The 25,529-nt window shown below is 41.9% G+C and overlaps 1 protein-coding gene across 7 annotated transcripts in view; it reads left to right on the forward strand.

Moving 5' to 3' along the window:
- Positions 1-24,804, forward strand: part of tbc1d32 (TBC1 domain family, member 32) — a 42,562-nt gene extending 17,758 nt beyond the window's left edge. For 5 of the 7 annotated variants that reach the window (XR_005051474.1, XR_005051476.1, XR_002473267.2 and 2 more), the window contains 18 exons: positions 28-107; positions 271-409; positions 4,100-4,187; positions 4,269-4,387; positions 5,222-5,341; positions 5,978-6,066; positions 8,902-9,024; positions 9,335-9,443; positions 9,934-10,027; positions 10,367-10,492; positions 11,492-11,575; positions 17,142-17,211; positions 17,607-17,722; positions 18,247-18,401; positions 19,443-19,583; positions 21,939-22,127; positions 23,782-23,962; positions 24,552-24,804. Coding sequence is in view for 1 of the 7 variants with exons in the window: in XM_021600403.2 (XP_021456078.1) it covers positions 28-107; positions 271-409; positions 4,100-4,187; positions 4,269-4,387; positions 5,222-5,341; positions 5,978-6,066; positions 8,902-9,024; positions 9,335-9,443; positions 9,934-10,027; positions 10,367-10,492; positions 11,492-11,575; positions 17,142-17,211; positions 17,607-17,722; positions 18,247-18,401; positions 19,443-19,583; positions 21,939-22,127; positions 23,782-23,901 (1,962 nt within the window). In the remaining 6 variants the exon portion in view is untranslated. Of the gene's footprint in view, positions 1-27; positions 108-270; positions 410-4,099; positions 4,188-4,255; positions 4,388-5,221; positions 5,342-5,977; positions 6,067-8,901; positions 9,025-9,334; positions 9,444-9,933; positions 10,028-10,366; positions 10,493-11,491; positions 11,576-17,141; positions 17,212-17,606; positions 17,723-18,246; positions 18,402-19,442; positions 19,584-21,938; positions 22,128-23,781 lie in introns of all 7 variants that reach the window. The other 2 variants (XR_005051478.1, XM_021600403.2) reach the window with 2 other exon arrangements.
- Positions 24,805-25,529: the final 725 nt, after the last annotated feature.

A 25,529-nucleotide genomic window follows, 5' to 3' on the forward strand; every position in this document is an offset into this window, starting at 1 on the left:
GCTGAAGGTTTCTTTTCTCTCTCACAGACAAGCTCCCTGTCAGAAAGAGTTCCCACCCCGGTTCCCGGAGCCATCCCCGGCACATCCTCTCAGGAGCTGCAGAATGTGTAAGTTTCTTTGTGTCTCCCCCTGCAGGCAAACAGCATCTATTATAATTATGTTGTGATTTTATTTTCAGTCACCCCTCTAGCATGTTGTTAGGAAGGATAAATAAGATGGAAAATAATGAGTCTTCCCATCAATCATTCCTTCTGCTGTCTGTTCACACAGAGTGGTTTGGGAGGAGACTTTGCTGGACAACCTGCTGAACTTCGCTGCCACACCGAAAGGCCTGCTGCTCCTCCAGCAGACTGGAGCCATCAATGAGTGTGTCACCTACATGTTCTCCAGGTTTACCAAGAAACTACAGGTATGGAGAGAAAACACCATGGTAGGGATGAATAGGCTAAATCGAGTCCACTACCCTACTTAGTATTTATATACAGTATACAGTTGAAGTCGGAAGTTTACATACACCTTAGCCAAATATATTTAAACTCAGTTTTACACAATTCCTGACATTTAATCCTAGTAAAAATTCCCTGTGTTAGGTCAGTTATGATGACCACTTTATTTTAAGATTGTGAAATGTCAGAATAAGAGTAGGGAAAATTATTTATTTAAGCTTTTATTTCCACATTCACAGTGGGTCAGAAGTATACATACACTCAATTAGTATTTGGTAGTATTGCCTTTAAATTGTTTAACTTGGGTCAAACATTTCAGGTAGCCTTCCACAAACTTCCCACAATAAGTTGGGTAATTTTCCTGCCTCATGATGTTATATTTTGTGAAGTGAACCAGTCCCTCCTGCAGCAATGCACCCCCACAACATGATGCTGCCACCCCCGTGCTTCACGGTTGGGATGGTGTTCTTCGGCTTGCAAGCTTTCCCTTTTTCCTCCAAACATAACGATGGTCATTATGGCCAAACAGTTCTATTTTGTTTCATCAAACCAGAGGACATTTCTCCAAAAAGTACGATCTTTGTTCTCATGTGCAGTTGCAAACCGTAGTTTGGCTTTTTTTATGGCAGTTTTGGAGCAGTGGCTTCTTCCTTGCTGAGTGACCTTTCAGGTTATGTCGATATAGGACTCGTTTTACTGTGGATATAGATACTTTTGTACCTGTTTCCTCCCACATCTTCACAAGGTCTTTTGCTGTTGTTCTGGGATTGATTTGCACTTTTCGCACCGAATTACGTTCATCTCTAGGAGACAGAACGCGTCTCCTTCCTGAGCGGTATGACGGCTGCGTGGTCCCATGGAGTTTATACTTGCGTACTATTGTTTGTACAGATGAACGTGGTACCTTCAGGCGTTTGGAAATTACTCCCAAGGATGATTTCATTAGATTTTTCCATGTCAAGCAAAGAGGCTCTAAGTTTGAAGGTAGGCCTTGAAATACATCCACTGGTACTCCTCCAATTGACTCAAATGATGTCAATTAGCCTATCAGAAGCTTATAGAGCCATGACATAATTTTCTGGAATTTTCCAAGCTGTTTAAAGGCACAGTCAACTTAGTGTGTTCTGACCCACTGGAATTATGATACAGTGAATTTTAAGTGAAATAATCTGTCTGTAAACAATTGTTGGAAAAATGACTTGTGTCATGCACAAAGTAGATGTCCTAACCGACTTGCCAAAACTGGTTTGTTAACAAGAAATTTGTGGAGTGGTTGAAAAACGAGTTTTAATGACTCCAACCTAAGTGTATGTAAACTTCTGATTTCAACTGTACATACAGTGCCTTGCGAAAGTATTCGGCCCCCTTGAACTTTGCGACCTTTTGCCACATTTCAGGCTTCAAACATATAGATATAAAACTGTATTTTTTTGTGAAGAATCAACAACAAGTGGGACACAATCATGAAGTGGAACGACATTTATTGGATGTTTCAAACTTTTTTAACAAATCAAAAACTGAAAAATTGGGCGTGCTAAATTATTCAGCCCCCTTAAGTTAATACTTTGTAGCGCCACCTTTTGCTGCGATTACAGCTGTAAGTCGCTTGGGGTATGTCTCTATCAGTTTTGCACATCGAGAGACTGAATTTTTTTCCCATTCCTCCTTGCAAAACAGCTTGAGCTCAGTGAGGTTGGATGGAGAGCATTTGTGAACAGCAGTTTTCAGTTCTTTCCACAGATTCTCGATTGGATTCAGGTCTGGACTTTGACTTTGCCATTCTAACACCTGGATATGTTTATTTTTGAACCATTCCATTGTAGATTTTGCTTTATGTTTTGGATCATTGTCTTGTTGGAAGACAAATCTCCGTCCCAGTCTCAGGTCTTTTGCAGACTCCATCAGGTTTTCTTCCAGAATGGTCCTGTGTTTGGCTCCATCCAACTTCCCATCAATTTTAACCATCTTCCCTGTCCCTGCTGAAGAAAAGCAGGCCCAAACCATGATGCTGCCACTACCATGTTTGACAGTGGGGATGGTGTGTTCAGCTGTGTTGCTTTTACGCCAAACATAACGTTTTGCATTGTTGCCAAAAAGTTACATTTTGGTTTCATCTGACCAGAGCACCTTCTTCCACATGTTTGGTGTGTCTCCCAGGTGGCTTGTGGCAAACTTTAAACAACACTTTTTATGGATATCTTTAAGAAATGGCTTTCTTGCCACTCTTCCAAAAAGGCCAGATTTGTGCAATATACGACTGATTGTTGTCCTATGGACAGAGTCTCCCACCTCAGCTGTAGATCTCTGCAGTTCATCCAGAGTGATCATGGGCCTCTTGGCTGCATCTCTGATCAGTCTTCTCCTTGTATGAGCTGAAAGTTTAGAGGGACGGCCAGGTCTTGGTAGATTTGCAGTGGTCTGATACTCCTTCCATTTCAATATTATCGCTTGCACAGTGCTCCTTGGGATGTTTAAATCTTTTTGTATCCAAATCCGGCTTTAAACTTCTTTACAACAGTATCTCGGACCTGCCTGGTGTGTTCCTTGTTCTTCATGATGCTCTCTGCGCTTTTAACGGACCTCTGAGACTATCACAGTGCAGGTGCATTTATACGGAGACTTGATTACACACAGGTGGAATGTATTTATCATCATTAGTCATTTAGGTCAACATTGGATCATTCAGAGATCCTCACTGAACTTCTGGAGAGAGTTTGCTGCACTGAAAGTAAAGGGGCTGAATAATTTTGCACGCCCAATTTTTCAGTTTTTGATTTGTTAAAAAAGTTTGAAATATCCAATAAATGTCGTTCCACTTCATGATTGTGTCCCACTTGTTGTTGATTCTTCACAAAAAAATACAGTTTTATATCTTTATGTTTGAAGCCTGAAATGTGGCAAAAGGTCGCAAAGTTCAAGGGGGCCGAATACTTTCGCAATGCACTGTATGCTGGTACCGCTACACTGAATTTGAAGTATTAATGTCTTTTTATGTAGCCTTACTGCCCAATGTATACATCATGTACTGCAAACCTGGGCACAATTCCCTTCTGACTTAATTGACTAGAATTGTTAACATGCACTTCTTAATTACCTTCCTTGTTTTGCGTACATTTTGCTCCAGATTGTAATTAAGCTAATCTATTTTTAATTTGCGCCATTGTTTTGTAATTAGTTAAGAATCTTTACACATGAAATCACTTTGTATTTACATTTATACATGTTTTAAATCTTGCATTTCAGATTTTAGTCCTATCTGTAGTTAATAATGCTCATTACTTTGATTCATCCACAATATTGGTGAAAATGTGCTTGGTATCTGAGGCTTAAATTCTGTAGGTCTTTCTTGCGTTTTCCACTTGTTGTTTTACTTTCATCTTTATTTTCGATCAATTGTTTGAGCTAGTGATTTACATCAAATCAATTAACAGAAATACGGTGTATTTATACATCTGAGTGCCATTTCGATAACCCAGAGGATAGAGCCATGCCTCTGGCCTAACTAATGTGTTCCCATTTTCAGAATAAACTAATATTCTTCACACAAAGACATGCACACACAAACACTTTTTTGATTATGCAAGATAGTAAATAGCTTTTGGCTAATAGCAATCATGGGCTATTCTCAAATCTGTGAAAACGCTTTCCTCCAGGTCAGCCGATGTGAGAAGTTTGGCTATGGTGTGATGGTAACACAGGTAGCAGCAACAGCCCCCGGTGTGGTGGCTTTACACAGTTCTGGTACAGTAATACTACTAGTAAAACAGAGCATATTGTTATATAGTGTTAACACATGAGTTACCCCTCAGTATGTCCTGGCAGGTTTTGTGCAGGCCTTAGTGGTGGAGATATGGTCGGTCCTGGAGTGTGGGAGAGAGGATGTCAGGGTCGTTCACCCCAAGTCCACCCCCATGGACCCCATTGACAGGAGCTGTCTGAAGGTAAATGATTTTGCTCAGATCTTTACAGTGCCGTGTGCTTCAACGTCCATGGTTTCCTCATGCAGCCTCCTGAGGATAATCAGCAGGACAACTCAGCCTTGGTATTCACAGTCAGCCTTTCTTGGCCATCAGGTCAGAGAGAGGACTTACTACAGAGAGTGCTCATGAACAGGATGGATGGTTTATTTTAGTGAGCAGTGCTCTGATTGACATTGGTGTTATGACTGTGGGCCCTGTTCTGTTAGCTATTCATGGTGGGTGGGTCAAAGGTTGAGTGGTAGGTCTATACCATATTCAGACAGGATGGGAGCCAGAATGACAAGAAAGACAATTATGTTTTTGTTTTGCTGCCATTTATCCCCTAAATTAAATAACGGGATCCAACAGATAATAGCCTAACTCTTGTTTTCGGATGTTTTATTTCAATATGGTCTTTTATATTCACCAATCTACAGGAAGTAATCTACTCAGGTATTCACAGTTGGTGTTCATCAGTTTGAGATGATCTAGCAATATGTCAGTCCTCTGATACACCTCCGCAATACACACTGTCTGGAGCACATGTGAATGTAATTGTCACCCCTTTGATCCTTTTTTATTGAAATGCAGTATAGATCTTTAGACTTATAACGTTCCAACGTTCCATTTTCAGCAAAAAAAAAAGCTATTTGAATAAATAGAATGTAGGAAAGAAACAACAAAAATTGCTGCACCCCAACCTTGTCATAAACCCAAACTCATTTCATCTTGACTTTAGCTTTTCGGAACAACCAAATGACTGTATGACTGTTTGATGTATGACTGTTTTGACCCCACCCCTTCCCTTCCCCCCAGTCGTTCCTGTCCTTGGTCAACCTGCTGTCCTCCCCCCATGCCATGTGGGAGCTCCTGGGACAGCAGCCTCTGCCCAACAAGGCTGAGTACAACCTAAGGGAGATGCCCACATCCATTACAGTCAGTCCCGACCCTCACACCCTACCAGGAGAATGCTGGACTTGACATACACTTGTATCTGTTTCCTATGTTGGATATGGTTTTAACATCAGTTTGTTCGGATTATGCTATGCTATTATGCCATAGATAAAATGTATTGCTTCAGATATTTGAAAATGTGAAATATAAGATTATGCAGACAATGTCAAAGATAAGGTAGTACCAAAAGGTGAATAAATGAAGATTGTTCACTCGGGCCATTTACCATTGGAAAACAATGGTCAGTTCCGGTCTGCTTAACGGGGTGGTTCTCTCATAGACACCAATGCAGTAGCAGCTGGGTCTGGTTTGCTTAGTTTATTCAATGTAATGTAACCAGAAAAAAATGAGGGAGTGGGGTGTGTCGCTTCCTCTTCTGTCTCTGGTAGAATTTTTTAATGTGGTTGCAGTTCCAGGTTTTGCCATAGGAGGCCACACTTACATAGGTTGTGTGCAAACGCAGCTATTGTAACATAGCACATGTGTACTTCTACAGACATAGCCCAATCAATAACTACTGTACACGACCAGGATGTAGGTAGAAATGTAATTATCAACCTTTCACATCATCACAATCTTTTCAGCATTTTCACTCTGTGTTGTACCTCTTTGCCACAGGATTTGATTGATAGGCTGATTGCTGTGAACTCAGATGTGAAAATTCATTCACTGTTCAACTACGAGCAATCTCACACGTTTGGCCTGAGGTAAGATCAATACTGTTCTCCGATCTTTCTTTCAGAATGAATGGGTGGTGGGAGCACAAAGGCACAGCAGTGCATGCATTGTGTGGTTTATCATCTGATTGGCCTGATTAGCCTGATCAATATGAGATTGACTCTTTGCTTTATGCTATTTTCATGCGACATCGACTGTCTGAATAATTCCACTGTATAAAAAGAGCTTTTCTCAGAATTGACTCGTATGTTTTCTTAGTTGAATTAAGGCTGTGTTACTGAGTCACTATTTTAGACACAGAGAAAGCAAATTAATATAACACTAAATCATTTGCTACAGATTAGACCCTACGACTGTTAAAGCTACCACAAAGGATATTCCTATTTTTGATAAGTCATTTTTTTCATTCTAAACATGATTTGATGTGAGTGTTTTGTTTTGTTTATATCGCTCACATATTTTGTGAACTCTTTTTGTGAACTCTTCGCAACCTAGTGATGTATATGGATTGGAAAGGGCAATGTATTCCACATTGACTTCAAACAAACACCAGGCTGCCTCAGTGTTAACACGGCTGGCTGGTTCTTTCACTTTTACACACTTCTAGTGGTTATAGACTTGTCACTGGATGACCTCTGCCTCACTCTCTGTCTCTCTGAGGAGAGGTCATCATTACTGAGCCACTGTCCCTCCTCACGTCCTCATTTCACCCAACAACTGTCACAGCCGCCTGTGTGTCACTGGACTGGCTGGCAGGATATCACAGGGAGGACCTGTCAGAGCGACATGTACGGTGTCCATAGGACAGTCTAGACATGTCTAGTCTCTGACAGCACAGCACAGTGTAGATGTAGCAGCTGCTATGTGTTTATGGGTGAGTAAACCAGTTTTCTAGTGGAGGAAGAGTGGATAAATAATGCACAGCACTGTGAGTACAGACCACCTGATAACCATTTCTCAATGCTGAGGGGCTGTATTTATTCTCTGGCATGGACGTAGCTCTTGGAAATGAGGAAAGTATTTTTTGTTCCACTTCCAAGCTGCCTTACTCAGGCTTGACTGGGTGTTAGCTCATCCACTGTTTTTTAGGGTTTCTCCACGCTAATTGTTCTTGGAACTGAACATAACATCCTCATCTTGAAAAGAACTGTAGATATAGGTTAGATGTTGACCTGCATGCTAAACAATGAAGGATGACTTGGGAAACGGACAGCCTTCAGAACTCACCAAAGCCATTCTGTCTTCCAATGGACGTCCAACTGAATGACTGAAGGTGCCCATCACACTGAGGGCATGATGACAGTTGACAGCAGCACAGAAATGAATCATCTTGCTTTGACAGAATGCTCTATCACAGCCGCAACTCACACCTCTCCTTGCTTAACCAGATCACATCCCTGTGTACCTCATCTCAAAGGGCTGTCTCTAGATTGTTCTCTTACAAACACCTTATTGTTTTTTAACACATTGCCCCTGAATTTTTCACTACTTTAGACTTATTTTCTCTCTGCTGTTTTGAATGTTCTGTATTTTTCTGCCGGAGGGACACACACTGGTTTTGAAGTCAAAGTGAATCCTTAGCGATGGCCGCCCCAGTCAGAAGGAGGGCAAGTCAGTGTTGGTGTTTCAGGGAGCGTGGCGGAAACTGCAGATGAAAGAGCCTGAGCTGCATTCTCTTAGGTGGGCCCCACTCAGCTCCACCAAATATGCAAAATGGATCAATTAGGAGACTCTTGTTTTTGAAGAGGATGGCTTCCTGTTGACAAAACGCTGTGGCTGTGTAATTTGCTTGAACGGTTTTATTCAGTGTTCATTTCACAAGTGTCTCAGTAACACGTTGGCTCCCATTTTTCATGCTTAAAATAATGATCATGAATTGCCCTCACGCTGCACTCCTTATCAGAGCCTGTAATGATATGAACAAAGATGGAGCTCCTTACTCCCTGAATGCAGAACAAGCATTTATAATGTTTACTGCCTCCTGGCTGGCTTCTACACAATCTTTCACTTGTAGTTAATGATTTGACTGGTGGGATTATTTCTGCTCAAGGACTGGATATTTTTTTCCTGTTTACAAGAACTTGCATTCCTGCAGTTTGGTGTCTGTGTTGAAAGAATTATATATAGAATTGCTCTGAGGGTCCCAAGATGGTTTTGGTCTTGAGTTAAAGAGCAGGCTGCAGTGGAAGAACCATTTTGGTTGAGTGCAGCTTCAGTACAGTATGTTGTGTTTGCTGCCCAAATTCTGTTCAGTAGGATTGTGTCACTGTCACTGTAAAGGGACCAGGCTGATATGAACTGACTGCTAGGTAGGAAATCCCTTCATTATAGCCATTAGAGAGGGACATCTCTGTCACTTAACAATATAACCCAAGGTTGTCATATTTTACTGCTCACTTCCACCTGCCTGTTTTATTTCCCAGCTATGTTCTCCAAAAATACACAATGTCTCCGTCACATCGCTCCTGCATCCGCTTTCATGATTTATTACTCTCACAACTGCTGCATTAATGTTGAAATCTATTTCCACAACTCAGTTAGGGATTCTTTCTCCCTATTATGCAAAGCCCTCTGGCTTGGTCCTCTGCGGAGTCTGTTAATATACAAGGCAATAAGGCAGGCTAGCAGAAACAAATGATAGATTTCATAAGACCTGGGAAAAAGACAACATGATGTCCATTGTAGGTGTGTAAGCAGTAGGCAGCTAGACCCAATGAGTTGTCAGAGCAAGCACCCAATGGGTTGTCAGAGCAACATTTGGTTGTGGCTGAGTCATTTTAAAACTATTACGTCTGTACGATCTGTAATTCTATGTCCTTGAGAAGTAAAAATGTGTTTATCTATGTATTTTGGTGTACTTTCAGATTACTTAGTGTGATGTGCTGCAACCTAGACTCCCTCCTTCTTCTGGAGTCACAGTACAACATTTCCGACATGTTGCTGCAATGTCAGAAGGACAACATCACCGATCCATCGTCCGGTGAAGGGTATTTGAAAAGGGTTTTGTTTTCCTGTGCCTCATAGTGGTATGGCAGGCTTTGGTTCCACCGTTAGAGGTTAATCACAACAAAATAAGAAATGGATCATTTGCCTTGTCATGGAAATAAAGCGTAAACAAAAGGCAATTTCCAAAAGGTTGTTTTGAATACCTCCTTAATGGATATTGCAACTGTTCATGAATTGAAATGCTCCATATTGTCCTGTCACAAAAAAAATATATATCTGCATGCACGCTAGTTTTATTTCTGAAGTGGAGATTTCTCCTCCCATCTTTCCTTCACCCCTCTCCTCTCTCAGAGATTTCATCATTGATGGTCTATCTGTGGAGAGGAACCACATCCTGGTGCGTATGAGTGTGATTGGAGGACCATCGGAGAGGAGACTTCCCCTTAGGGTCCTCCAGAAGGTCAGTGCCCTTCTACTCACACCCCTTGGCCTTACATCAAGTCGAGGAAGTCCTGATGACTGAAGGAATGGTTTTCCAGAACTGTGTGTTACACTTAAGTGCTATCATCTGCATACAAAAGGTTCATCATGGTAACCTGTTCCAGGGATGCTGTGATCTTCCGTGACCTGGAAAGACATGCTTTCAATAGCACCATGTCTTCAATGAATGTAAATAGCACAGACAAGATAATAAGGATTAGCAAACAAAACTCCATTAACACAGTACACTGAATCTGAAAAGTAAACCATGGTTCATATGTGATTTATATTCAAAATCTTTACATGTGGAATAGCTCAGATTTCACTTATTACATAGCATCTACAGACAATCAGTAATACACCATATTTGTATTAGGCGTGTCAATAATATGAGACACGTAAGCTTGTAGGAGTTTGTAAACAGAGAGATCACATACATTTTAACATAATGATTATTTATATTTTTTTAGGGCACTGACCCTTATCCATGGCCGATGTTTTCATCATACCCTCTGCCCAAGTATTATATACTGAATCTTCCAAAGACAACCCGGTGTAAACAGGGTAAGAATTACATACTGCATCTTCCAAAGACAACCCGGGGTAAACAGGGTAAGCATTACATACTGAATCTTCCAAAGATAACCTGGGGTAAACAGGGTAAATATTACATTATACATTGTCAGGGATTGTGAAAAACTGAGTTTAAATGTATTTGGCTAAGGTGTATGTAAACTTCCGACTTCAACTGTATGTCAGTGTTGTTTAAAAGGTCAGGGTCAAGAAAGAAAATATATCTCTGATTGCATAATGGAGGCAAAAGTCTCTCCTGGAAGTTAATAAGAATGTGAATAAATGCATTTGGTAGTCGGAGTGAGCAATGTCTTTTTGTTTTGTCTGTAGACTGTGAGATAAGTGCCTTCCTGGCCTCCACCAAGAACACGGAGAGGGATGGGAGCTGGATGGATACCTGTAGGAGACAGTACTGCAAAGTCATGACCACCAAGTCCAACATTGTCTCAGGGAACGGTGGGTGATATACAATGATGTTATGTGTAGGGCAATACGTTTTTCTAGACAACATGGTCTAACCAGGAACACCTCTGGGCCCGAGATACGATACAGAGATATTCCTGGTCAGGTCACATGGTCAGAAGGGAAAAAACCCAGACCTAGACTTCTGACCCTGAATAGTTTATCAATAAAAACCCTGAATCAATATTTCTTGCCATTACATGATATGCTACAATCAATACGTTACACACTGTATTTGAGAACGATAGTTCAGTTGGGTTATAACTCATGTGTTTTATATTCAAACCACAGACGGAGGACAAGGAATGTTAACATTTGATAGTCCGTTAAGTTCCCATGAATAAATGGACGATCAGTTTGTCAGTGGATGATCAATTTGTCAGTGGATGAAATGATAGACCCATATTGAGTGTCCTGACAACTAGATAATGAAGAACCAATAGCTCTCTGCATATAACTGCAAGTGTATCAATGACCAATTTGTTAAGATTACTATCTTTCCCATATAAGATTTTCATTCACTGTACTTGTAATTGACCATACTTGTCATGTGTCAACTGTTGCGGTCTTTGAGGGTGTTCGTGTCATTCATTGGTTGCTAATCATCGAAACCGTCATGATTCATTGTGTGTTCAATTGCTTCCTCTGAATGTCAATCTAAAGTAGTTACATTTTGAATTATTTCTTGTGAAGGGATCACGGAGTGCAGAGTAAGAGACTTCATGATTTCTTATTTAATTCAGAGACAAAGAAGCGCCCAGGACGAGGGCCTTTGATGTAGCTTAAATTATAAAAATTGTCTACATAGAGCTTCCTCTCTTCATATATTAGATAAACAAGATGCTTGATTACCTTCCTATTTTCCCGGCTGTGTGTACAGTAAAAGCAGCTCAATTTGTACTTGCGTGATGTATCATTGAAGAGAGATGGCTTTTTCAAAGGCATCTGTGATGTTCCTAAATCCCACTATGTGTTTCCTGTATCCGCCCCCAGTCCTGGCTGATCTACTGGAGAAGGCTGTGTCGTACCTTTCTGCTTTGCCATCAGAATGTTTCTTCCCACCTGCGGACTACATAGGTGAGTGTGGCATTGTGAGTGAGTGATTCATCTTGCATTTTTGTGGAATTTGCCTTGAAGCTTTCCCAGTGGTGACACATTTATCAATCAAAAGTAAAGAGCAAATGATAAAATGCTGCTATCGGTGTCACATTCGCAGTTTTGTTATCTATAATTAACTGTTTTAATTAGTGATGAGTCCCTCATCTACAGTTGTAGTCGGAAGTTTACATACACTTAGGTTGGAGTCATTAAAACTCGTTTTTCAACCACTCCACAAATGTCATGTTAACAAACTATGGTTTTGCCAAGTCATTTTTACAACAATTGTTTACAGACAGATTATTTCACTTTTCACTAATTCACTGTATTCCAGTGGGTTAGAAGGATGATAGGCTAATTGATAGGCTAATTGACATAATTTGAGTCAATTGGAGGTGTACCTGTGGATGTATTTCAAGGCCTACCTTCAAACTCAGTGCTTCTTTGCTTGACATCATGGGAAAATCAAAAGAAATCAGCCAAGACCTCAGAAAAACAAATGTAGACCTCCACAATTCTGGTTCATCCTTGGGAGCAATTTCCAAATGCCTGAAGGTACCACGTTCATCTGTACAAACAATAGTACGCAAGTATAAACACCATGGGACCACGCAGCCGTCATACCGCTCAGGAAGGAGACGCGTTCTGTCTCCTAGAGATGAATGTACTTTGATGCAAAAAGTGCAAATCAATCCCAGAACAACAGCAAAGGACCTTGTGAAGATGTGGGAGGAAACAGGTACAAATGTATCTATATCCACAGTAAAACGAGTCCTATATCGACATAACCTGAAAGGCCTCTCAGCACTGCTCCAAAACTGCCATAAAAAAAGCCAGACTACGGTTTGCAACTGCACATGGGGACAAAGATCGTACTTTTTGGAGAAATGTCCTCTGGTCTGATGAAACAAAAATAGAACTGTTTGGCCATAATATGTTTGGAGGAAAAACGGGGATGCTTGCAAGCCAAAGAACACCATCCCAACCGTGAAGCACGGGGGTGGCAGCATCATGTTGTGGGGGTGCTTTGCTGCAGGAGGGACTGGTGCACTTCAGAAAATAGATGGCATAATGAGGTAGGAAAATTATGTGGATATATTGAAGCAACATCTCAAGACATTAGCCAGGAAGTTAAAGCTTGGTCGCCAATGGGTCTTCCAAAGGGACAATGACCCCAAGCATACTTCCAAAGTTCTGGCAAAATGGCTTAAGGACAACAAAGTCAAGGTATTGGAGTGGCCATCACAAAGTCCTGACCTCAATCCCATAGAACATTTGTGGGAAGAACTGGAAAGGTGTGTGCGAGCAAGGAGGCCTACAAACCTGACTCAGTTACACCAGCTCTGTCAGGAGGAATGGGCCAAAATTCACCAAACTTATTGTAGGAAGCTTTTGGAAGACTACCCGATATGTTTGACCCAAGTTAATCAATTTAAAGTGTATGTAAAAAAAAAAGTTAATCAATTGAGTGTATGTACACTTCTGACCCACTGGGAATGTGATGAAATAAATAAAAGCTGAAATGAATCACTCTCTACTATTATTCTGACATTTCACATTCTTAAAATAAAGTGGTGATCCTAACTGACCTAAAACAGGGAATTCTTACTAGGATTAAATGTCAGGAATTGTGAAAAACTGAATTTAAATGTAGTTGGCTAAGGTGTTTGTAAACTTCCGACTTCAAATGTATGTGGATATCTAATGTCAGGACAAATCAGCATCCATCCGCCACTCATATAGAATGGAACATTTTAAATCCAACTCAAATATTGTTTTTTTAGTTTTTCACTCTCCATCTCCCCCTAGTGATATAATCATTTCCCATGTATTATTTATCTCATGCAATGTGCTCCATCATGACATCTGGCTCTTTGTCCAGAAATCCAAAGGCAGGTTATTTACTGTTCAGTGAGCACATTCTCTCCATCTCATCACTAGTTATTTAACTAACTTTCCCTTGAAGCTCAAAGGAACCTCAGTGCTTTGGTGTTCTTTTAGCCTCATTATGCTATCAACACACATTTTCAGGGTCCAATGAGACCTCACTGCCCATTATCTATTAATGGGAGCTAGCTAATAACTTTAGACCAGTCAGTGATGGTCTGTCATTTCTAAAGCTTTGGTGCTGATTTGAAATTTTTTTTTTCATGTTTTCTTGGAGCTTAGTTTTAGTGTTTCCTCAAACCTAGGCTAACATGCCTTTATCACTGTTTGAGACCCCTTCCCTTATATATGTTCCGTTATGTGTTCCTGTAGAATTCTGTTAATAAATGTCTAATAGTATATGGTTGACTTGGTAACATGCAGAGGTGCGTCAGTGTTTCTCATTGAGCCCTCTGGGTTTTAGTCCTGATCAATACCATGAATGTGGCAGGGCTTGCAAACTATCACAGATTACAAAGGGAAACCCAGCTGAGAGTTGCCCTGTGATGTGAGCCTACCAGATAAGCTAAATTCCTTCTATGCTCGCTTCAAGGCAAGAAACACTGAACCATGCTGTCCCCTGACGACTGTATGATCACACTCTCCGTAGCCGATGTGAGAGAATTTTAAGTGCTTTCAACAGGTTAACATTCACAAGGCCGCAGGCCCAGAGGGATTACCAGGGCGAGTACTCAAAGCATGCGCACCTCTGTCTTCACTGACATTTTCAACATCTCTCTGACCCCGTCTGTAATATCTACATCAGGACTGCCCAACCCCATACCTGGAGATCTACCGTCCTGTGGGTTTTCAGTCCAACCCTAAATTAACACACCAGATTCTAATTAGCTGCTCAACATGACCTTAACTAGCTGAATCAGATATGCTAAATTAGGGTTGGACTGAAAACCTACAGGACAGTAGATCTCCAGGAAGAGGGTTGGACTGAAAACCTACAGGACAGTAGATCTCCAGGAAGAGGGTTGGACTGAAAACCTACAGGACAGTAGATCTCCAGGAAGAGGGTTGGACTGAAAACCTACAGGACAGTAGATCTCCAGGAAGAGGGTTGGGCAGCCCTGACCTACATGTTTCAAGCAAACCACCATAGTCCCTGTGCCTAAGAATGCCAAGGTAACCTGTCTAAATGACTACCACCTCATAGCACTCACATCTGTAGCCATTAAACGCTTTGAAAGGCTGGTCATGGCTCACATCAACACCACCATTGCAGACCCGCTCCAATTCGCATACTGCCCCAACAGATCCACAGATGACACAATCTCTATTGCACTCCACACTGCCATTTCCCACCTGTTTTAAAAGAACACCTATGTGAGAATGCTGTTCATTGACTACAGCTCAGTGTTCAACACCATAGTGCCCTCCAAGCTCATCACTAAGCTCAGGAACCTAGGACTGAACACCTCCCTCTGCAACTGGATCCTGGACTTCCTGACGGGCCGCCACCAGATGGTTAGGGTAGGCAACAACATATCTGCCACGCTGACCCTCAACACAGGGGTCCCCAATGGGTGCATGCTCAGTTCCCTCCTGTAATCCCTGTTCACCCAGGACTGCGTGGCCGCACACGACTCCAACACCATCATTAAGTTTGCCGACAACGCGACGGTGGTAGGCTTGATCACTGATGACAATGAGACAGCCTATAGGGAGGAGGTCAGAGACTTGGCAGTGTAGTGCCAGGACAACAACCTCTCCCTCAACGTCAGCAAGATAAAGGAGCTTATCGTGGACTACAGGAAACGGAGTGCCGATACGCCCCCATTCACGTCGACGGGGCTGTAGTAGAGTGGGTCGAGAAGTTCCTCAGTGTCCACTTCACTAAGGACCTATTATGGTCCAAACTCACCAACACAATCGTGAAGAGTGCACAACATCACCCCTCCCCCTGAAAAGATTTGGCATGGGCCCACAGATCCTCAGAAAGTTCTACAGCTGCACCACTGAGAGCATCTTGACTGGCTGCATTACCGCTTGGTATGGCAACTGCTCGGCATCTGACCGCAAGGGGCTACAGAGGGTAGTGAGTACGGCCCAGTACCTCACTGGGGCCAAACTCCCTGCTATTCAGGAAATTTATACCAGGCAGTGTCAGAGGAAGGCCCTAAAAATACTCAAGCCACCCAAGTCATAGACTCTTCTCTCTGCTACCACATGGCAAGCGGTACCAGAGCTCCAAGTCTGTGACCAAAAGGCACCTGAACAGCTCCTAAGACTGATGAACAATTAATCAAATGGCTACCAGGACTATTTACATTGACCCTTTATTATCATTTATTTATCTTAGTTATTTTGCACTGACTCCATTGCACTGGCTGTATGCACACTCACTAAACTCTACCCACACACTCACACTACATACGCTCACACACACAAAACACACACACACACATGCATATTGGTGCCATACACACACACTCACAGATAGACACTTTCACACACTCTGCTGCTACTCTGTTTATGATATATCCTGATTGCCCTGTCACTTTTACCCCTACCCACATGTACATACTGTATTACCTTAACTACCTCGTACCCCTGCACATTGACTCGGTACTGGTACTCCTTGTGTACAGCCTCGTTATTGTTTTTATTGCGTTACTATTTCCTTTTTTATTTAGCAAATATGTGTCTTACTTTTTAACTCTACACTGTAAAGTAAGCATTTCACTGTAAAGTCTACTCCTGTTGTATTTGGCGCATGTGACAAATTACATTTGATTTTGATTTGAAGTGTTCTTTCTCCGCTTCGCTTGCTTAACTCAAACACACACTGGAGTCTCTTTGTGCGAGACATGCTCATTAGAGCTGAGCTGTAACTCTTGGGCTGTACTGTAGCTCACAAAGGAGGGTGAATCGTAGAAAAAGTCTAAAGAAACTTGAAAAGTCAAGAAAACCATTTCTCCCTCACACTCTCCATCTCCCCCTCAGACACACATGCACACACACACACTCCAATGCCCTGTTTTCCCCTTTTGTCCTTTCCTCCGTGAAGTTATTCCTTTCACCAAATGGTCCATCAGGGGAGCAGTTGTCATAGCCTGTGCGGTTTAGCTCTCTTCCCCTCTCCTGTCATGGCTTGTGATTGACATTAACAACAGGCTCGCAGATTTGCTCATGTCGAGGGGCTGCCATTATCTGGTGGAGAATAATTTACTGGAGTTCCTTCACCTCACTCCCAGGCCTTTCTCAGGGGCTCATCTATCAAGAAGAAACAATGGCAGACGGGAGAGAGAAGCCATTCATCTCCATTAGATAGTCATTTCAATCAGGGAGTGGCACTGATATTAATAAAGAGGGAAGAGTAGTTTCCACAGAGCTGCAGGTTTACTTCACACTCATCAAGGCCATTTTCTCAATTAAAGCATGCGTTGGTTTCTATGATGAATACAGAACGCTCGTCTGATCATCTCTGCAATGTATCACTTGATGCGAGATTAGGGTTTGAGTCATTTCGCCAAATGAGCGAGCATTGTCAAAGGCACAGTCGCTTTGCTTTGCCACAGTCATTGAATTGACATTTTTATTGATGGCTGGGGAGCGCTAGTGAGTAAACCCCTGGTAATTTCCAGTTCCTTTATTGCCTGTTTTATAGCGTCGGGGAGCGGCATAAAGACTGGCAGCCTGTCGTCTGTGGACCAGCTGGGGATTCGGGCCTCTCTCAGGTAACGCCATCTGCATCCTCAAAGTCTGAACCTCCCAGCTTTGTTCCAATCTCCCCAGTAGGCACCAGCCATTTTCTCAGAGAGGGCAGGTACTCAACGGCCAATAAAGATAACAAAAAAACGATTATTACAGAATGATGTGGTGATCAGCACTATTGCAGACATTCTAGAACAATAGGTCAACGTTCTATGAACTCAAATGAGATATTGCATACTCTTTGGGCAATATGCTAATGAGAGATGAGCGTTAAGACAAGGCTAATTTAGGCTAATTATATCCTTCTATTAACCCTAATTGTTCTGATTGAACACCACATCATTTGTTAAATAGATGAGTCAAAGTGTGATCTACAGTAAGATCCTGAATGTTTGAATTTGTGTCTGTTTGTTTGTAGGTATGGGAGACATCTGAACTTACTGAGGGATAACTCTGAGCAGGACCTCTGTCTTTTGATGAAGCATTGCCAAGAGCTCCTATCTCAACAGAGAGCGAAATTCACGTCGGAGCTTTGTATCCTTATCAGCTATGTTGACAACCATACGAATCTCAATGGGACTGACTAAGCATCCGCTGACTATTCCAGAGTCAGTAAAGTGATATCTATTGTTTTCTCTCAGAAGGAAGAAAATATATTTTACACCTGCTTTTTTTAAGGACGCAACATGAACCCTCAAGAGGCTTTCAGAAACTTACATTTTTGTCAATTGAATGATACTTGAAGTTCTGCTGAGATTCCTCTCTTTATTCCCTGATAAGAGCCTCTCATATGACTATGCTCTGTTTTAAATTCAGATTCATACGTCTATGTTTATCATCATCATCGTCCACTCCCCTACAGTATGTGTCTGTCAATCACATTGAGGAGGCCCACTGCATCCAGCCTCGGGCCCCTCAATCTTTAACCCCTCTCCTGCCTGCTGAGACTGACCTGTGGTGCTCTAGGTGTGGTTTTTATAGTGGCCCTGGTGATGTCCAGTCAGACAGGCCCAGATGTTGCACTCTGTCAGAGCCTCTCCATAACTCCCCCCCACCAGACACTCTGCAGGGAGCCTACCCCGGTCATGACTGGTTCGCCTCCACCGTGTTCCTCATCATGGCTGGAGACATGGAGAGAGCACTCCGCCTCCTCCTCCACCTCTCCACCCTGCTCACATCAGCCTTCCTCTGGCCCGCCAGGCTCCACGGATCGGTGAGTCCAGCAGCCCACCCCTCGTTCTTCCAGGAAGGGACTGAATACTAAGTTGCCTCCAGTCTGACAGATAGAGCGTAGCTCTTTTCTCTCCCTGCTCTCTCCCTTTGTTTCTCCCTGCCTTCTATTTTCAGGCAGCTCTGGAAGTAGTCAAGGAAGAGGACGGTTAAAAGTATGTAAGGAGATAAACACGTCTTTCATTTGGTGGGAGCGTGTAATGAATCCTGCTGCAAAATTGGATTCTTATGAAATACTGTCATTTGTATGGCCATACATTGGAAAGATGCATTTTAGAGTTGCATTTTAATGCTAAATATTCTCACCCAATTTATGCACCACAAGCCAAATCATACGCGTTTGAGTTATGTTATCGTTTGTATCTGTGTAGACTAGGGATTCTTAATACTGTGTGTTTTCTTGATGGAAATGGTGGATATGATAAGATTATGCTGGAATAGTCATTATCAATGTCCCCACTTACATTTGGAAACAGCCATCTCTGGCTGCTGATGACGTTGAATACTCAGCCGTTAATAGTGCTTCAGCAGTAAGAATATGTCTCGGAAATGGTGGAAGCGTTTGTACAACTGATTACAAATCTTCATGGCTCTGCCATCCGAACAGCAGTGCATGCAAATCAGGATGTATGCAGACAGATGGGAGTAAGCACACCATGTCGCAGATGAGGGAGAATTACTAAACAGTGGCGACACAATCCTCTGTAAATTTTATGCGGCCGATGCTGTCAATACCTAGAAGAACAGAGGGACAAGTGATTAAGTGATAGTAGCAAATTCACACAGTGTACCCAGTGAAACACATACATACACGCACGCACGCACACTGCGTTCTCCGAAAGCATTGGGCTCTGACAATTCTGTTTGGAGGAAATTAAGGAGTGAAAATCAGACCAATCCGCTGTCTGCTGTTTGTGTGGCATTTGGCGTTCACATTTGGCAAGTTTAGCTATTAACCTACAGAGCTTGGCTTTTGTAGTTAGTTACTATGCGTTGTAAATCTGAACTTCTCTTCGCCTTTTAGGTTCACCTGCCCATGGAGATTGCTCAGTCTAGCATCCATCCGGTCTACTCATGCACAGCACACTATGTCGAGATGCTGCTGAAGACTGAAGTGCCTCTAGTTTTCTCTGCCTTCAGGATGTCTGGTTTTACCCCCTCCCAGGTATAATATCACCCTCCGTCCTTTCACTCGTCCAAATGTTTCACTCGTCAGGGTGCTATTATAATGAAATGGACACCCTAAGGGACTATTTTGACCATGTTTATGACCATTAAAATGGGATAGAAAATGAGTTTTCATGAACCGGCATAATACGTTTTCCTCAAGGTGACAGTAGTACTTATTCTCCATATAAAAGTTCAGAACTGAGGCTGCGGAATCCCTCTGTTGTTCGGCTTGCCACAGTTGATTCCCTTGACGTCAACTTTCATCCTCAAACAAAGAGTTCACCTTGAAAAATCTTCCTTTTGATCTCATCTCCTTTTGGCTCAGTGTTTCAGGCGGACTGTCATCTCAGACGTAATGTGTGTCAACAGGGACTATAAGCCAAAGAGTCTCTCACAATAAAAAAAAAGTTTATAATATAGCTTTTAAGTCAAAGTCATTGGGTGCAAACTATTGAATGCACTTCCTCCCAGTTTCCCAATCACAGCTCTATATATAAATCCAGTATATTCTTTGCCATAAATGAAAATATACCCTAATAAGTTGAGTTTTGAAAACATGACAAATCAGGAATCACGTCATGAATCTGACCATCGGATGAAGGTCAGATTCATTCCTCCATCAGGAAGGGCAAGATATTATTGTGCTCCTGGGTGCCTCGTTAAAATTCCAGCTGCAGCTACGCCACATCCTTTGAAGTTGCTCGGAAAGATATTCAGAGAATGTAAACATACAGAGTAAATTGCAGTGTGGAGTTGGTGGGCAGAGGTGGAGGGCCTAGCAGAACAGGCTGGGACTTGAGTTAGCTCTGTCTGACTGAATAGTTCAAGTTGAATTCACTTCTTTCCCTTCAAAATACTGTAATTGAAAATAACTTGAGAAGACAATGCATTCTCAACATGCTCTTAGAGGCCCAGTTAGAAAGAACTGTAAAGGGTGTCCAGTGTACTGGTAATTCTGACAGGAAAACCAATTAGGATTTGTCATTGTTTTTATTGGTGCATTATATGAGCTTGATAGTAATCCATTATGCATTGAAAATAAACTCAAAAAACAAAACGTCCTCTCACTGTCAATTGCGTTTATTTTCAGCAAACTTAACGTGTGTAAATATTTGTATGAACATAAGATTCAACAACTAAGACATAAACTGAACAAGTTCCACAGACATGTGACTAACAGAAATTGAATAATGTGTCCTTGAACAAAGGGGGGGTCAAAATCAAAGTAACAGCCAGTATCTGGTGTGACCACCAGCTGCACCAGATTTGCCAGTTCTTGCTGTGAGATGTTACCCCAGTCTTCCACCAAGGCACCTGCAAGTTCCTGGACATTTTTGGGGGGATTGGCCCTATCCCTCACCCTCCGATCCAACAGGTCCCAGACGTGCTCAATGGGATTGAGATCCGGGCTCTTCGCTGGCCATGGCAGAACACTGACATTCCTGTCTTGCAGGAAATCCCGCACAGAACGAGCAGTATGGCTGGTGGCATTGTCATGCTGGAGGGTCATGTCAGGATGAGCCAGCAGGAAGAGTACCACATGATGGAGGAGGATGTCTTCCCTGTAACCCACAGTGTTGAGATTGCCTGCAATGACAACAAGCTCAGTCCGATGATGCTGTGACACACCGCCCCAGACCATGACGGAACCTCCATCGCTGTCTTAAGCGTCTCCCAGTACGGACATTGCAATTTATTGCCCTGGCCACATCTGCACTCCTCATGCCTCCTTTCAGCATGCCTAAGGCACGTTCACACAGATGAGCAGGGACCCTGGGCATCTTTCTTTTGGTGTTTTTCAGAGTCAGTAGAAAGGCCTCTTTAGTGTCCTAAGTTTTCATAACTTTGACCTTAATTGCCTACCGTCTGTAAGATGTTAGTGTCTTAACGACCGTTCCACAGGTACATGTTCATTAATGGTTTATGGTTCATTGAACAAGCATGGGAAACAGTGTTTAAACCCTTTACAATGAAGACCTGTGATATTATTTGGATTTTTACAAGTTATCTTTGAAAGACAGGGTCCTGAAAAAGGGAGGTTTCTTTTAAAAAACTTTTTTTTACCTCTTGTCCTCTGTGTGCTGCAGTATCCTAGGTAGAGTGTTAAGTCAGTTTATTATGGTCAGTCAGACTGTCCAGTTATTTTTCATGTAACCCCAGTTATTAAAGCACATGGTAGACTTACAACCACTCTGCATGCTCCACAAAGCTATTGCCTCAAAGCCTTAATACTCTTTTCATTAGATTTTTTAAAAAGCATAGCCCTTTATTTTCATCACTTCAACCATCTAATTTTATGGTTTACATTCTTTATATAATTGATTTAATGTGTGGGCGGATGTTTTTCCAGATGTGTGTGCAGTGGCTAGGCCAGTGTTTCTGGAACTACCTGGACTGGTCTGAGATCTGCCACTACGTGTCCACCTGTGTGGTGATGGGGCCGGACTACCAGGTGTACATGTGTGTGGCTGTGCTGAAACACCTGCAGCAGGACATCCTGCAGCACACACAGACCCAGGACCTGCAGGTCTTCCTCAAGGTGAGTCTGTTTGTCTACCTGGGGTTAGTGAATCGGGTCTTCAGCAGATAACAGCAGAGTCCACGCTCCATCAACAGCCTCTGACAGTAGTTTGAATAAAAGATCATGTTATGGCTGTATCTGGAGATATGAATGTGGTGAATTGTAGCATGCATTTTTGTAGCAAATACAGCTTGACAGAAACACACTTACGCAGTCGCTTCACTGTCCTCGGTTCAACTTGGAAAGTTTGAAACATGCCATCTTGTATATGCTCATTGAGGTTCACACTTTGAGTAATAGGAGAAGGGTTTAAGCCGGACTTCGGATGGGTTTGTTGGGTTTTCACGTATCTACACCTTCTGAGTCTATATTTCATGTCAATAAAACATTGAAATGGAAATGACTTGTTACAATTGTTCTTGATGTCAGTCTGCAGCTTGATGCGGTGGAAGACACGAAGTGAAAAAGCATCGTCAGTGACTCAGATGTTACATGGAAAAACTGAAAATAAAGCCTTTCTTTGTGAAAATTCTAAAGAAGATGCCTGTCGTTACACAATGCTGCCATAGGTTTTATCACCCAAAGAACTGCTCTGAAACATTTTCTAAAGTGCCTTCCAACATGTCCACTTCTTCCCCTACTTACTTCTCTCTCACAGTAACAAGATCAAGGCTGCGGTACAGTTGGTATACCTTCTTGCTGTATGAATTCTTATCTGTTCACTATTTCCACATGTTTGACGGTGTTTACAGCTCTTTTCTGGGTGACAAGTGATAAAGGGAAATTGCTTTGGTCATTTTGATGGATTTTCATACAAAGATTGGCGTCTACAGAGAAAAAAACAGGATGTAGGATGTTCTTCAGGCTAATCTCACATTTATCATGACGGCACTCTCATGTTTTGACAGGGTGATTAAGTGAATGTACTCCTGAACATACTGCAAATAACAGGTCTATCTTATGTCTGGCAATGTACTCAGACACAAAGACCTCGTACCTGTACCTCTCTACATCATTTAAAGCATGAATTTAAGAATGTGAAATTAGCTTTGCACTTGTTTGATCAGGGTTGTTCATGAAAAAGTAAAATGTGCTTTTTGATCTTGATTGAAGGTTAGGGTTAGGCGTTCAGATTAGGCTTAGCAGTATGGTTAAGGTTCGGTTTAAATCAGATTTTAAGATTTTGTGACTGTGCTAGCTAGTGACCACTCTGCATAGTTGCCTCCAGGTCAAGATTCATGACAATAAATGCCAACCTGCCCTTTGGGTGCTGTGTTCTGTAGGTAGCAAACAATACACTTGCACTGCACACCGAGTGTTTTTCATTTTCATTGTCTGTGAACTTGAGAATCACCATAAAGGATGTGTCACTCTGAGTAATTATAATACCTTAAAGTAAATTGCCAACAGTACAAATGACCAAATTAAATGTTATCTTATTTTCCCTAGCATTTTGGCCTTGATCCAATTGGGGTTGTTAAGTTAGGTCATACCACATACTGGCTGCACTATTACAGGTTGTTAAGTCCACGTTGTTGTTGGTTGTATATTGCTATGCCACCCTCCTTACCACACACACATACACACACACGCACACACAGCCCATTAAGCTCTGGACTAGGAGCCTAACCAGAGTTGTTGTGTTCTCTTCTCTCCCCTTGATTCCCATCAGGAGGAACCCATCCAAGGCTTCAGAGTGAGTAATTACCTTGAGTACATGGAGGGTCTGGAGCGCAGTTACAGAACAATGGTACTGACAGACATGAACAATATCTCCCAGAGAGTCAGCTAGCAGTGCTAAGACACGCAATAGTCTCCACTCACCAGGCTGCACTGGGACTGGTTATAACAAGGTAAAGGATTCTCAAGACGGGTTTAACATTTGATATTGTGTATGCTCTCTGTAAATGTTTGTATTTTTTAACCTCTAAGATCTGATATTTCTCGCCGTATTTAAAGATGTACAGTGGCATATAATGTATGTATGCCATGTTATTTAACGGATTGAGAATGTTATGAAATACATGGTAATTAACTTCTTGCTTGACGTACTTTCTTGTCTATTTACATCTTCATGGATCTTCTTGAAATGTTCTGATCATTCTCTATATTAATCCAACCTTAAGGGCATAATGATATTTACCTGTAAACCTACTGACCTCTCCTATCCGATACAGCCCCTACTAATACCTCCACTAGACAATATGATGACTGTTTGTTCACACCTTTTAATTCCACTTCTACTCGTCAATGCATTACAGATCATAAGCTCCTAACCGTAATGGGAGGTGTATGGTCTGTGTACGTGCTACAAGTGTCGCTTACCAAGTGTATCTATGTTGTGGGTCCAATCTCCTCATTGAGAGGCTTGATAGTGACCGTGGAGAGGCAGCGTGTTGTTGTCACAAGTCTTAGTAAACAGCCCATCTCTCTCTCTTTCAGCTGAACCATCTGATACGAACGCCTCTGAATAATAAATGAGATCGTTAAAGCCTTTGGTTGCTCCAACACGACTGTTAAATATTATATACTGTTTACCATCTACGTAGGGCAGAGGTCGATAGAAGAGATAGAAATCAGTGCCACAAAATGTTTACCCGATAAGCACTTGAAGTGAGGTTTTAAAATGAGTTTGACTTTTATTTCTTTATCTTTGATCTCCATGTGTTAAATAAAATTGAACATTCAGTCTAGGTTTGATTGTCTGTCAGTGTCCTTTGTCCCCTGTTGGTGCGTCCCATAATTCCGTTGTGCTAAATCAATTAGTTTCAGTGTAATGAGCTGTTTATTTAAATGATGTGAAAAATCTCATCGGCCAACACTGCTGCATCTGCTGGAGATGGCGCTTAGATTACCTTTTAGAAATGACAACAGCAACCTTTACGGTAATGATGACTCTAATAGTTCATCTCAATGATAGACTTTAAATTACAGGAACTCATTTGAATTGGCTAATTAGTTATCATTACACTGATTGTGGTAATTAAGGCACACCCTCAGCTGCTGTGCGACACTACCATGCCAAACCTTTTCTTAGCAGATTCACGATTTTATTATTTATTTATTTATTTTGTACTTGTATTTCAAATGGTTGCTAATGCCTATGTTGGTGCGGTATACTGTTCACCTTGCATGTGTGTGGAGCCGGTTGGTTTGGGAATAACAACTCAACACCGCACACCATTACATCAGACATATTGATGGGCAACCAACTCACAGAATAGTATAGGTCATTGGATGCCATCTTAACTTAGTATTTTACAACCACGTCTTTGCTGACTATAACAATTTACAATTGTTTATTGATCCAAAAGTGCATTAAACAGCGGTAGAAACTCCATAACTTGAGTTTCCATTCCATTGCTGCCTCCCCTTTAATTTGAAATGGGCTGGTGTTTATTAAAATGCAAGAGGTAGACT

Source organism: Oncorhynchus mykiss, chromosome 4, assembly GCF_013265735.2.
Source record: "Oncorhynchus mykiss isolate Arlee chromosome 4, USDA_OmykA_1.1, whole genome shotgun sequence".
Lineage (NCBI taxonomy): Eukaryota > Metazoa > Chordata > Actinopteri > Salmoniformes > Salmonidae > Oncorhynchus > Oncorhynchus mykiss.